Here is a 15,620-nt window from a genome sequence, read left to right as displayed (position 1 = left end):
TAATGAAGAATTATCCATAAATAATATCATAAGTAACGAAAAAAGAAATACGGATTATTTCACAAAAACCCCATATTTCAAACCGACATTCAACATAAATAACTACACAGAGAATCAACAGAAATTTTTAACAATGTTTAATTTCCAACATTCACAAATAACACAAGACGAATTTGAAAAATTAGCCAAACAGCTAATTCAATATTCATCAGTCTATGCAACATCCAAATTCGATGTTGGCAAAATCAGCTCATCACTACATCTCCCATTAAAACTTGACGCAGTTTTCAAAAAACAAAGAGCAAGTAAAGTACCAATTCACTTACACGATAAAGTAAACAGATTACTCGACATTTTAGAACAATACAACATTATATCACCAGTAAATAAAGAAGAACAACCAAAAGGTAACACATTTATCAACCCTGTTATCATTCTAGCCAAAGGAGAATCATTAAAAATCGTTCTCGACGCTAGATACCTCAACTCACTCATAGATGAATCAAAGTGTAATTGGCCTATTGAACCAATACAAGTTATTTTAACAAAAATAAACGGAAAATACTTTACAACCGCAGATATGAACAGTGCATATAACCAAATGCCATTAGATGAACAATCGCGACGTTTAACACAATTTGTTATTGGAAACCAACAATACGAATTCAACCGCTTATTCTATGGAATATCCATAGGACCAGCAGCATTTTCAGCTTTTGTGAGCAAAATTTTTCGACCACTAATACTCAAGAAAAACGCAATCACCTATTTAGACGATGTTTTTATGCAATCACAGACTAAAGAAGAAATGTTCAATGTTTTAGAACAATATCACCAAATACTTCAGAACGAAAATCTGAAGGCCGCCCCTGATAAATCACACTTCTTTTTGACAAGAGTTAAATTCTTAGGACATAACATAGAAAGAAAAACAATCACTCCATTAAAATCACGCATTGACGCTATTCAGAAACTCCAACCACCGACAAATAAAAAGAAAATCCAAGAATTCCTTGGAATGTTAAATTTTTTAAGCAAATATGTTTATAAAATGCAATTATATCTAAGACCATTCTATAATATACTTAGACAACAAAATAATTTTGATGGAATACAGAACATCAAGCACGATTTGAAGAAATAAAGAAACTCTTAACTGAACAAATTTCAAACACAATTCCAGATTCAAATCAACCATTTTATGCAATGTGCGATGCTTCGAACTTTGGCATCGGCGCAGCGTTATTACAATCACATAATGGTACAAACAAAATGAACCTTATATCAGCAAATTCTCGATTATTCACTCAAGCAGAGCTAAGACTCTCAACCCTAATGAGAGAATGTACAGCCATAATCTATACACTTACAGAATATGAATTTCTGATACTTGGATCAAAACATCCAACAGTTCTATTCACAGATCACAAACCAATCATTTTTCTCTTTACACAAAAATCCAACCCAAATCACCGAGTTTACAGATTTCAATTAATTCTAATGAAATTTCCAAACTTACATATAGTTTGGACAGCAGGAAAGAATCTTGCATTACCAGACACATTAAGTCGAAATACACCACCTGAATTACTTACACGTAAAACTACAGTAGAAATACCCAAAAATATAAAATTCTACCTTGCAAAAAACGAAACATCACCCCGACTAGAATGCAAATATGCAGTAAAAACTGACATTGAACAATCACAGATAAATAATCTACAACACTTTCCACTTTATTTAGATTGTCAAAATAACCACTACGAAGTTGATCTACTTGGAACATCAACTTTTAAACCAATTCCATACTCACAATGGATAAAAAATAACACCCAACAAAAAAGAGTAAAACAACACTCGCATAAAAAAGACCTTTTTCCACTAATTGAAAAAGAAAACCTAACTGATAAAATAAATTTATCAGGACCACAAACAAACGATTCAAAATACACAATAAATCAAGTTTTTGACCTCCATGACCCACTTGATGCAATACCCTTATCTAAATTAGAAATAGAAAACATTTTTCTCCCCCCAACAGAAACAATTACAATTTCAACATTGAAACAAAACCAAAATCTTGACCCAGTAATTAGACAACTAAAATCATGGCACAAATATAAAACTAAACCCGTCAAGGCAGATACAACTATTTTAGGAAATAAAACACTCCTCCGATATTTTCGAAAATTCAATAATACAACAATTAACGAAAACACAGACCTTCTAGAATACAAATTAAATGAATCTACAGTTCCCTGTCTCCCTTTAAGTATGATTCTCGTAGCTTTTAATATTTCACATACACAAAATATTAAAGGACACTCTGGATCAGAGAAAACATATTCAAATTTCATACAAAATTTTTATTTTCCAAATGCACCAATTTGGATAAAAGTACTATGCAATGATTGTATAGTATGCCAACTAAATAAACCTTACCCAAATCAAAAACAAATAGCACAAAAACAAGATTTTAAAGGACAAAGTTTATACTTCAACCACCGTATCTCATTTGATACTAAAGGACCAATTTCACCCTCATCAGAAGGAAACTCCTACATTATGGTAATTGTTGACGCATTTACACATTATGTAGCACTTAACCCAGTACCACATTGTAACGCTTATTACGCTTACACAACGCTTTATGAACACTGGATAGCCAAATTTGGACTACCAGAAATTTTAGTTACAGACAACGGTACAGAATTCATAAATAATGAAATCATCACACTATGTCATCTATATAACATCAAACACAAACCACGTACATCTCATGCACCTTGGACAAACGGCTTAGTCGAAGGTATGAACCGTTCACTGCAAGAATATCTTAGATGTATCATCAATGGAAATGATACAAGATATACTGAATGGTCAGCAGATGTAAAACTATTTCCCTTAGCATATAATTCACAAATCACGACAACTCTAGGAATGTCACCATATGAAATGGTTTTTAACCAAAAGCCTTGCAAACCAATAATGTTTACAGCAAATTCTCATAAAAACGCACAAGGTTATTGTCAACCAAATAAAGACTCAATTTGTTATAACCTACCTTTACATACACACGATGAAGATCATTTTCATCACCCACAAATTCTTAAATTAGCCTCCGGTACACACACCGAATGGATTTTAAACAGAGATAAAAAACACAATGAAATTTACCAAAAAGTAACAAAAAAGTTGTTACAAAGGCAAAACATTAATGAACAAATAAATTCACGCTTTACACCAGCCTCCGATTTAAAAATTGGAACATTTGTTTTAATACCCAATTTTAACACTCAAAAAGGAATTTCTAAAAATTACAACCCCTTCGTAAAGGACCATACCAAATAATTGCAAAACCCACTAATGTCACATATAAAATCACCGACTCAGACAAAAAAGAAATCGTTGAACACCGAAATAACCTATTACCTTATTATCCAAAAGAATACGCACTCCGCGAACTAACTCAATTATATTTTTTTACAGGTTTAAAAGTTATTCAAAATGACCCACATACGGAAAATACAACAAAGGAACAAAAAGATTTTCACCTCAAAAACCAAAATACAAAATCAACCACCACAAAAAACAATACAAAAAATCTAGATCAAAATACATCTCAAAAAGAAAGAAAAAATAGAAAAATGACAGAACAAATAATACCCCAAGAACAAATCGACAAATCAGAACATAGAGAGTCTTCACGACTTAGAAATCAACCACGTAAAAATTATAAAATATTCATCCCACAATCTAAAATATTAAAGAAAGTCGAATTTCAAAAACAACTTTAATTTTGTATTTCACAGTCTCAGACCTTTGAAACATTTTGAATTTTCATTTTTCAAAATAACATGCTGACAAACACGCAATGAATCTAGTTCAAATTTAAACCAATAGGATTCATCCAATCCGTCACCTTCTCTAACTTAAACTCAAATCAATTAGACGAACCATATAAAACTCCAGGCATATCTATAACTATAACTTTACGACCTCCAGGTCAAAAATAAGCAAACCACTCCAACTTGACAACTAAAATAAATATCACCATAATATCATAACCCTCCCTTATCTAATAAACCAAAGATCAACAATATTTCCCCAACTCAGACCTCAAATACCCCCCAAACAAATATGTTAAATTAGCCTAAAGTAAAAGAACGACCATTTTAATTAGCCTAAAATATAAAAATCTCAAAAATACCCCAGATCATTTGACAAATGAAAATAAAGACAAAGAAGACCTCCCGATCACCATAAAAATTGCCCCCCCACAATTTTTCACAAAACTCAACCCACTTGTCAAAAAACCAATAAATAATCCGACCACACTTGAAAATTGCCCCAAACAACAAAAAATATTCGATCAAGAAGTCATTTCGTAAATGCTCTTCTCTCAATCAGTCACTATAATTATCACAAACCTCAAACAATTTTTTACGATACTTAAAACTTTTATAATATTTCTTTTTGATATCTTTGAATCTTTTGTAATAATCTTAATCATTTTTTGCAATATTTTTTAAATTCTCTATTCCCTATTTGAACTATACCTCCAACTTTCAAAAGCTATTGACTATATCCACAGGTACGATTCACAAAACTTATCTAAATGATACGAACCATTTTTAGTAGAACCGATATTTTTTTACTATACGTAATTTTTATAACATTTCTATCATCCCTCATCTTGACAATATGCAAATGTATAAAAAAAGCAATCATCACATTCGCCCTAGCAACAATTCTCCTAATTCTTTTTTTAGAAGAATACTATAATAAACATAAACTTTTTCACTAAAAGAATAGACCAAAAAGCTATCAAAAATTGCTACCCAACAGTCACAAAGTCAGTCTTCACCGACATCATCCCAAGATAACCCAACAACACCTTCAACTACCCAAAATCCTCATACATCTACACGAATTTCCTTTCAAGATAACCCATATACTTTTGAAGAACGACACGCACGCTTATCTGAACCACTAGAACCCGTTCAACGGCAAGCACCTTTAAGTGAACCAACATACAATCTATACCCAACACTACCACCAGAACTAAGTAGAATACGACATCCTAGTCAAAACCAAAACACAATCGAAATAAATAGACAAATTATACATCCTCGAAGAAATAGAAATTTTCAAACTCCCCGAGTTCATTTTGAAATACCTCAATCCCCATCACAAAACACTCCAGAAAACCCTACTGGTATCTTACCAGAAACCCCTACACTTCTTTCACAACGTAGCACCTCAAGCCTACCCTCAGATTACTTAGGTTCAACACCAACATCTGAACAAATACGTGAAAATCCCTTCAATCCCCCAAACCAAACATCACAACTACCATATTGGACAACACATTCATTCACACAAGGTGAACCAAATTTAACCAATGACCCAATAGATATTTCTTCAGATACAACATCCTCATCACTACCGGAAACATTATCACTACCATCAACACCATCAATTAGCCAAATTTCACCGACACCTTTTAACTTAAATTTTCCAAATAATCTCGACGCAAGATATCGAGAACAATCATCAACAACTATTCCTTTAAGACTAGATTGCAATACATTCACAGCACCTCCACCATTATTTGGACAACACCCAGAAAGTAACCGACTCCACAACTGGGCACTCAATAGACTACAATATTGTCAAGACATCCACGACGACATTCGTAAACACAATATACAAATACTCCAACAAAATAGTTTACAATTAAAGTTTGAAATCACAGTTAAATTAAACAACATTACTCAACATCCCTATCCATTAAACCCACCAAATATAACAGCTCAATCACTACCACCACCATTTATAACATTTGAAGTAATATATAAATACGACAGATACACCAAAAAGACAATTGGTTACATCACATTTTATAACCCATATTCAGGATTATCATACACATGTATATTCTAAACTTATTAATTTTTCTCCAACTCCTTTTTCTAGTAACCTCAAATCAAAACATAAACCCTTCCCCCCGCACAGGACCACAAGATTTGTTAGTAACACATTACGATTGTGAAGAAAACGAACAAAAAACACTACACAAATATGAAATAAATCAAGTATCACAATGCGAAACAGAACCACAAGCCATAGAAACTACAAATGTAATTGCAACACTTTACTCAAAAGCCCGAGCAACAACAGTTATAGGATATAAATTCACAGCAACATTTTCCGAAAAGAAAGTACATTGTTCACAAGTCTCAAACGGAAATAAAAACCGACTTGACCATGAATCATTCTACCAAAGTAATATCGAACGACTTTTACATCTAAATCCCGAAGATTGTAAAAACGAGTTACTCCGACTAAATATCACAAACACAGATAGAAAGTTAGTATATTTCCAAGTTTTTTCACATTCTGTACATCAAGCAGAACTTGAGAGATATCAAGGACATATAAAATTAGATGAAAAATATCCATATAACGGCGCACACGGACGATTAACCTATGACATGCACGATAAACACTGGATACCACACATCGGTATAAATGACCCATCAAACTGCAAAGCAGACACAAAAAATAAAGGATACCAAGAAATAATGTTTTTCGATTGGAAAATACAACTCGAAAAAATACAATTCACACGCGATTTATCAGACAACACAATGATCTATCAAGGAATTAGATTACCTTGTAAAAACGATCAAGGCTATTGTGACCCTACAACACGAACACAAGCAACAATTGTTTGGTTCCCCGAAGACACATGTACAACATTTCAAGTAGCAAAAATACACGCTCGTATGATAAAATTTCACGAAAAATATTTTATACAGTCCATTCCATATGAACAAGTAAACCCATCACGAAAACAAAGATCTAATTTTAGAAACATACACAATATAGAAAATAAATTGACACGTTTTCAAATATATCAAGAAACAGAACTTGCATGTAAATACAGAAACCCACTTCACAAAACACAATACTCTGAAATATTAATTGAATACGAAAAAGGATTCGACATGACCACTGGAAAAGTAAAAATCGACCCATACGCCACAAGTCACCCTATAAACGAAGGAACATCATATATACCAGTTAATTTTCAAAAAAGTAAAGGTCAACCCGGTGGACATCTAAAGCCCCATGACACTAGAAGCACACGTTTACAAGAACTATCACTAATGAACAGTACATATTTCGGTAATATCCACTATGACATTCACTTAGATATGAAACTAGACTACACGATTAGCCGAATTTTTCAAGAAATGTCACTCTCCGAATTAGAAACACTACAACAACTATGCGAATTAGAAAGAACACAAATATTACAATCACTTGCACTAGCAGTATTAAAAATACCCTACGCAGGATATTTACTATCAGGAAATAGATCAAATTTTTTAGACTACGAAGGAAACATTTTATGGTTTTATACTTGTACCAAAAAAGTATCACCACTATACATTTTTGAAGACAAACGATGCTATAAAAGAATCCCTGTCTTTTATAAGAATAAAGTACATTTCGTTGACACACTTTCAAGAAGAACCTATTTCTGGGATACCGCAGTCCCATGTGGATCAGAAAATAGCCACAATGTAGTACAACTAAACCCTGATGAAGATAAATATTACCTTCTCACCCCATATCCCACATTAATGCAATCACTCAAAAAATTTTCACCAGAAAGCATTCGCGCTATTGCTCGAAACCCAAATATAGACTTACAATCAATAGGAATATACTCAAAATCAGATATTCAACATCACATTAGAACACAACAATTCCAAGAATTATTAACACAAATGGACACAATACAAAGACAATCAATTGACCAAAACTTACGCAAACTTGCCGAAACCGCAGGATTTGCAGACATCTATACGCAAGACTATAGCGGATATTTTAAAGACATTAAAGATTATATATATCTAAACGGTGAAAAATACCGTCCCCAAGATATATCACCTACTAATATTTTTAGCTTTGTTACACTCAAAAATGAAATTCTTGATTTTCTAGGATGGCCCTACTACATCTTAGAAAAACTGACTATTTTATACGCAATGTTTAACTTTATTGGATTTCTTTTTTCACTCTTAAAAGGAATCTACAACACATGTGCTATACACACACAAGTAAACAGACAAGCAAGTGTAGCACGCATACTATTTGCAGGATTTTTCGGAATTTTTTCTACATCAATAAACAAAATTCTTTTAGACGCACAAATAAAAGAATACAACACAAAAATAGCAACAAGACAGAGCACATACGACGAAGAACATAACAATGTAGACACAACGCCAACAGCACCACAGTTACCACCCCTACCACATAACCATCCATTATCCCTAGTCCCACGTAATTTTCGAAATTTAGCAATAACACATAATCCAAATTTTAGACCAACCATATCACAAAGTCCCATCCAACATATAATGACACACCACTCATGAAAATACTTATGAACAAATTATAGAACAACCCCATACCACCGCTTTTCAGTCTCAAAATAATAATTTTTTTAGCCCACGATGAGCCGACAACTTGGATCCCTACACCGTTCAAATTCCCATCCAACCAACCTCACTACTCCAATTACAATAATACCACTTTTTGCTTTCCCACCACCCGATTTCCCAACCAGTAATGTAACATCAGGCATGAATTCCGATACTAATTCACACATCTCAGTTTTATACTCCACCTCACAACTCAATAACCCAAATATTGAAACCCCCGATGAATTTGCCGACTCTGAACCATCTCCATCCAATAATTTTCACACCAACCCCTCAATTTTTTCCCAACCCCCTTTTCAACCAATACTACCAAATAACCCTGTCCTCACCAATTCTACACCCTCTTATGCTTCCCAAGTCACTCCAACCTATTCTTCCCTTCATTCAGACCGATCATCCAATTCTCCAGATACCCCCCAAATCTCCCCAGAACTAGATAATTTTATTACCTTACAACAACAACCCTACCACCTTGACACCCCCACCATAAACCAAATTTCATCCACAATAGATTCATCCAACCCTCCTACCCCTACACCCTCTTCAATTTATACCGAATCATTAGCACCATCATCCACATCTACTGAATCTTCACTCAGCACTAATAGAGCTTACCGCACTTTTAAAAGAAAGTTCCCCAACCATCCTTTCCCAGCAAAACCAGGAACAGCCCGTGAATATATAAATCATCCAAATCACACTAACACAAAAGAATTTTTGGCTATCACCTTACCCTCATTTCCACAATACACCTTAAACACCCCTCACGATACTAACGAAACACGTAGCTTTGTAGACGAACACGTTTTAATGCCTACCCTTCCTTGGACCTCATATTATCATTTTACTAATCCCCTTTGCTTACCTTTATCTAACACTCACATCGATATAGAACGAAATAAGGACATGCTATATATATCGACTCACTACACCACTAACACCTAGACAATTTACTTACATAGGATATAAAAAATCACTAAAAACATACACTGCACCCCGAGCTAACGAATATACGCTAGAATATTACGATCATAACATCATCAGAACTAACCAAGATCAGTTCTTAGACGATGACCGCTTCGCTAACCCACAAATCACAGAAAAATTTTTCATTAAAACACCATATGTATTTACACTCAATATATTTGATCGCAAATTTGACCACATCATCTCAGAAGCACTAACAGACACGCAAGCCTACGAAAGTTTTAAAGAACGCTTCCAAATATTTTCACTAACCTTTCATTTCCTTGCACCACATGAAAGAGATTTGCACTGCTCACACAATATTATGTTGCGCACTAAACAAACTCACACATATACATATTATCGTTTTATCGAAAATCACTTCGACCTACACACTCCCTCCAGACAACCACACCACCGTTTCCAATTCATCAATTCCAAATACACCTCACCATTCTTTCTTAACTTCACATATTGCATTAAAGATACTAACCTTCATGGTATTCTTCGAAATTATGATCCCATAACCCAAATGTATATTTTTTGTCCCATCACCAAGACCTTCAACGCAGAAGAATCCCGACCCTTCCTTCTCCCACACGAATTTGTTCAACCTATAGAAATCCCCATTTTAGAATTCATCCACAACACTAAATTCAATCACAAATTATATAATCTAATCCAAAACACACCTTATGAGTTTGCAGTTGGCACTGAAGAACTAACCACCATTAAAGCACTTCAATTGCTTTGGCCACTGCTTCAAACTAAAAATATCATCCGCATCTTAGCTAAATTACTAACAACTTCAGATCTCATCCACGACATCTTCCCCCACGGTTTCTTCCCCGACGACTAACAGGTAAGTATGAATTATACATATTATTAACTAATTAAAATAAAAATTAGAAACTAACCATTCTTTATCCAAGTCTTCTTTAGAATTTTAGCCTTCATCCAACGATCATCTGAAAAATTCACAAACGAAAAATAAAAAATAGAAAACTTCTTCAAAACTGTTTAAAACTCTATTAATTTTTTGCACCAACAATTAAATAAATATAATACCAATGCAGTAATTTAATTTATAAATTTTTTCCCCACAAGCAGTAAATCTACTAATGATGAAAATTTGTAACTTAATTTTTCCCAACAAATAGCAGTAAAATTTGAATTTCTATGTAATAAATTGATAAAACGAAAATGCAGTACTAACCTTTTGATATTTCCATTCATTCGCACAAAAATCCTATCCACACTCGCACAGCTCGCCCACGAAGAATTGTTTAAAATAATGAATTTCAGTTTCAAGCTTTCACACTCAACAACTCTAACATAAGATAACACGTTTCAAACTTTCCTTTAACCCGGTTGGAAAGGAATTATATACTAAACAACACTAACCAACGCAGCTTACTAAACACCACAAATCATAGAATAACAGCATGACTAAGAAAAGGAAACCAACGGTACCCAAACCGGATTAACCCAGTTTAAAACTGGATAATTTATTCTTTTGAAGACTATTATAAAGTCTAAGAAAGAAATAATAAAACACAAAAAAGTCGAAAGACAAACCCATACCACAAACAATTTGATTTTTGAAAAAAGGACACAACCAACAAAACATAAGAAAAACCACAACAAACCTAACATAAAACGTTGTCACATAACAGGACCTCTCGCAAAAACCGCATGCAATCATACTCCCACTCCTGGCCTAACCCACCAGAAGAGGACGTCCCGAGCATGCTCTATAGCCGGCCTAACCCACCGTGCTACATCCACGCTTTGTGACCACACTCCTATTTTTAATAAGAGCTACTCAAGGGTGAGTAACTCTTCAAAATAACTGAACTAAAACAAAAGCTTTTGTGAAAACAACTAACCAAAATCATAATTAAAAAACATTAAACTAATAAAAGTTTTATAAAATGTAAATTATATTATGCAATATATAGATCAGCATACAACACCAAGGACGAACATCCAAAGACAAAACGACCCCACTACACTCGAAAAAGAATGGCCAACCACAATCGATATGCCGCTCACAAACACAACTCAAAGGATTTAGAGAACGACTTGACTTCGCAGAAAAGGACTTCATTGAACTAGACCAATGACCACCTCGATGTTCAAGTATACGTACAGATCCGAGTAACCAGGCATCCCCTCCACGCACAATCTCCACGCCATTCCCAGACAAGATCAAACACAAAGAAGTTCTCATCAATGAAACAGAAAAACCTGACATAGCCAACCATTCTGAAATCAGATTTGAGTTTGTTGCGAAAACCCAGTCGTTGTCATGAGAAGACACAACGATTGAACCTGGAACTTCTCTAACAAGAGAACCCAGAAGAAATATGATGTTCGCCAAATACCAACGTCCATCATCTATCCTTTGAATTACAGAAAGACTATTCTAAAAAAATCTGTAAAACCCGGATGGGTGGAACCTGATCTAAACTACATTTTATGATTGGATAAATTAGATATTTTACCAATGTAAAGTATTTAATATTAACCAATCATGATCCATCTGACTAACAATCCACTTATTTCTAAGTGCTGAAATTACTTGTAATTTCAGCACCAGAGAGATTTGAATTTAACTTAGAAATTAGTTGACTCTCCAAGAAGACTTCAGCTGCCGCAATAAACCAGTATACCCTAGATCTATTGAGCCTAGCAGAGACTAGTTAAACAACCTGAGACTAGATAGTATAAGAGTAAGATTAGGATCGGTATTAGACTAAGAAGTTGCACGAATCTATCCGGCCGAAAATAAGATAGCGTGACGAGCAGACATTGTACCCTATCCGAAATTACTCTATGAGTTATACACTTCGGTCCTAACTCAATTTGGCAGAGGATCTTTAATTAAATGAAAAAATCTTAACACAAATACACGCAAAACAATTATAAAAATAGATGTAAGTTTGGCGGAAGTAGGAGAATTTATTAGCTCATCTAATTTGTTGCAATGTTAACCGTTGTTGGAACATTCTGTGCTACTACCTTGGTCAAAAAGTCGACAAGAGCGAAGATTGGCCCTGTGGTCCCTACTGATTTGCACATCTGCCGCAACACCACTTGAGAAGCTCTGTTGCGGGATCGCTTCCCATTCGATTGCGTTATGGTATTTTTTGCAGTAGCACGAAGTCAACGGAGCCACATACTTCTCCTTTCGGGCCTGAAACATACGAGTGTGATCAAACCAGCCGAAGAATAAAACGAATCGAAAACTAGCAGAAAATGTAAACCACTCAAAATGTGCGTCTTTTATATTGAAATTGGCAAGATTGTCGTGATTGTTAGTTAAATGTTCCTCGATTATTATATAACAACTCAGTAAGTTTTGGCTGGTTTATATGGTAGCTGGCTTATCCTTCGGTGGGTTTATACTCAAATGTATAGGGCGCTCGAAAAGGTTTGAGCCCCAAAATATCAACTGAAAAATTTTTTCAATCGCCTTTGTTCAATCTTTAAAAAAACATGATTTTTGCAGTAATAAGCCAGGTACCGAAACACCCAACTACTAAGATTATTGAAAATTGTTAAGGTTATCATCAAAAAAACTTGAAAATATAATTTGATCTAAGGCAGGGGCGGATTTAGGGGGGGGGGCGGACGCCCTTCCCCCTCAGGGATTCGACCCCCTGCCGACCCAAAGGGTCCCCCCTTTGATACTTTTTAAGAAATCCATTTTTGGCCGACCGACCCTAAAAATTTTCTAAAGGCGCCTTTGGCGCCAATATATACTACTTTTGAGGGGGGAGCGCGCGCCGAAAAAACGCAATTTTTTGGTCAAAATTTTCCCAAAAGTGCCTAACAACGCCTTTTTTGACCAGTTTTTTCAAAATTTTGCCTGCGGCGCAAAAAATTTGGCCAAAATAGGGACAAAACCGTGCTTTGGGAGAGCTCGAAAAAAAATCAATTTGATCGACCAAAAAAAAAAGGTCGTCAAAATTTTCGACAATTTTTTGAAAATCCGCCCCCCCCCTCGAGAAAATCCTAGAGCCGCCCTGATCTAAGGGAAAAATTGTTGCTTTTAAAAATCAACTGTCACTATTGTTATTGTTGTGGTTTTCTATATCTTTATCAATAAATAATAACTATGCTCAAAATTCTTCTAGCATCATAGTATCTATGCAGATCTCAATAACTTATAAAATTGCAATAGGATTGAGGCTAAAATTTATAGCTTTTACCTTAGCTCGTCTATTCTGGAACCACACTTGGATTTTGGAGTCTGTCAAGCCAGTTGCGGCAACCAGTTCATTCCGGGCAGAAGAGTCTGGGTAGTGACTTTCTTCGAACAACTTTTCCAGGGCACAGATTTGGTCTTCGGAAAACTGCGTGCGAGTTCGCTTGTAGTTTCGCATTGTTTAGAATTTCTAATTTTCCGAAAGTGCGACAAATTCGTAATTTGGGTTAAGGTCGCCGGGTCAAACTTTAAATAAAATGGAGTACGGTCAAAAAGTAGACATATGTCTTAAAGTAGACAAGTCGTAAGCCAATCGCAATCGAGATAAGAAAACAAACGTACGGAGTATTTTCTTTTCTCTATTCTGATTGGCTTGCGACGTGTCTACTTTATGACATATCTGATTTTTTCTACGTAATCGGATAAAACCTACCCTCTGTTATCAAGTTCGCTTTACGACGTTGGTACGACTACGGCGTTGAGTATATTGCGAGTTGTCGTTTGTTGCGAGTTTTCGTTTTATGGATTCACACTCAGCATACGTTTCGTGCCGACAAAGCAGAGAAAACAGAATACGATGCAAAAAATTTGACCGATCATAAAATAGACACGTCGTGATCCAATCAGAATCGAGAAAAGAAAATATTTGGTGGACGCTTGTTTTCTTATCTCGATTCTGATTGGCTTACGACGTGATTGGTTTGCAAGATTTTGTCTGCTCAGTGACTTGTCTAATTTTTGACCGCATTCCAAGCAAGCGGTACCTTCTTGCCAATAACTTGTTACGAATTGTTGCTTGTTACGAATTGTCGCCTGTTACGAATAGCCTTCCAGGCTTTTACGGGATCGCGTCTGAAATTTGATCAGTTTTCAGTCCGTCTTGTAATTAATTATTTTTCCTTGAGGCTTCTGGAGTTTGTCTTCAATCATCTCATTTCCCCGTGTGAACAATTAACCTGGGAATATTCGTTCGGATTGGTTTCAAAACATTAAATGCCATGTTTTTATAAATGAAAATGTATAAGAACTTTTTATATTGGATTGTTTTAACTTGGTCTATTGAAGAGGAAGTTGTTACTTTGATCCAGTAAAATTTTCGAAAAAGAAATGTGAATTTAATATCTGACATCTATCTTAGATTCAGAGATTTTCTCGTGGGGAGGGGGGGGGGTAATTTTCAAGTTTTTTTTCGAATTTTTGACCTTTTTTCACGTCGACAAATTTGATTTTCTGAGCGGTCCTAGACCATTATAAAGAATCTATATTACCATTAGTTTTGCGCCGCAGACACACTTTTGAAAAAAAAAATAGGTCCAAATAGCCGTTTTTTGGAGACTTTTTACCAAAAAATGGGTTTTTCGGCCGGCGCTCAATCAAAATTAGTATATATTGGCGTCGAAGGGTCGGTTCCACCTAAAATGGATGTCATAGAAAATACTAAAGGGGGGACCCTTTGGTTGGTGATGGGGTCGAATCCCTGGGCTTTGAAGCGGAAGTTTTACTATGAAACAGCGTTTTCTTTCATTTATGACTTTTTCTGCTTTGAGGTTTGAATTTTTTCCTGCAGCAGATGCGGACCAAAATTACTCTAGAGAATCAGAGGATTTCTGAAATCGGCCATTTTTGTACACTTTTTTTAAAGGCTTCAACCAAAAAATATAGTTTTTTTGCTGTCTTCTCAAAACTACTATAAATTGTGCCTGAGGCTCCTCTAGAATAATTCAAGGAATAGAGGGCCAAAATGAATGCCCTCCGGAGGACTTTCACAAGGGGAGTACCGCCCCTGTATCATCTACTTGTTTGTAGGCTTTTTAAAAAGTAACTGCTATTTTTAACATGGCAAACTGGACCAAATATCGTTTCGCATTTTGGTTCCATCTATTTAACATCTGCAATCACCAGCGGATTTAGGGCGGGGG

The 15,620-nt window shown here is 35.1% G+C and overlaps 2 protein-coding genes across 2 annotated transcripts in view; one reads left to right on the top strand and one right to left on the bottom strand.

The window, feature by feature from the left end:
* The window catches only part of LOC134853352 (UV excision repair protein RAD23 homolog), a 524,307-nt gene that overhangs the window by 84,013 nt on the left and 424,674 nt on the right, over positions 1 to 15,620 (top strand). The window lies entirely within an intron of this gene.
* Positions 12,481 to 13,879, bottom strand: LOC134853551 (paired mesoderm homeobox protein 1-like). The gene is made up of 2 exons (XM_063869551.1): positions 13,706 to 13,879; positions 12,481 to 12,687 (listed from the first exon to the last, which is right to left on the bottom strand). Exons 1-2 carry the CDS (start codon positions 13,877 to 13,879, stop codon positions 12,481 to 12,483), a joined length of 381 nt encoding a protein of 126 aa, XP_063725621.1.

The sequence above is a fragment of the Symsagittifera roscoffensis genome, chromosome 8 (genome assembly GCF_963678635.1).
Source record: "Symsagittifera roscoffensis chromosome 8, txSymRosc1.1, whole genome shotgun sequence".
Taxonomy (NCBI): domain Eukaryota; kingdom Metazoa; phylum Xenacoelomorpha; order Acoela; family Convolutidae; genus Symsagittifera; species Symsagittifera roscoffensis.
This window is presented reverse-complemented; position numbering and strand designations above follow the sequence as displayed.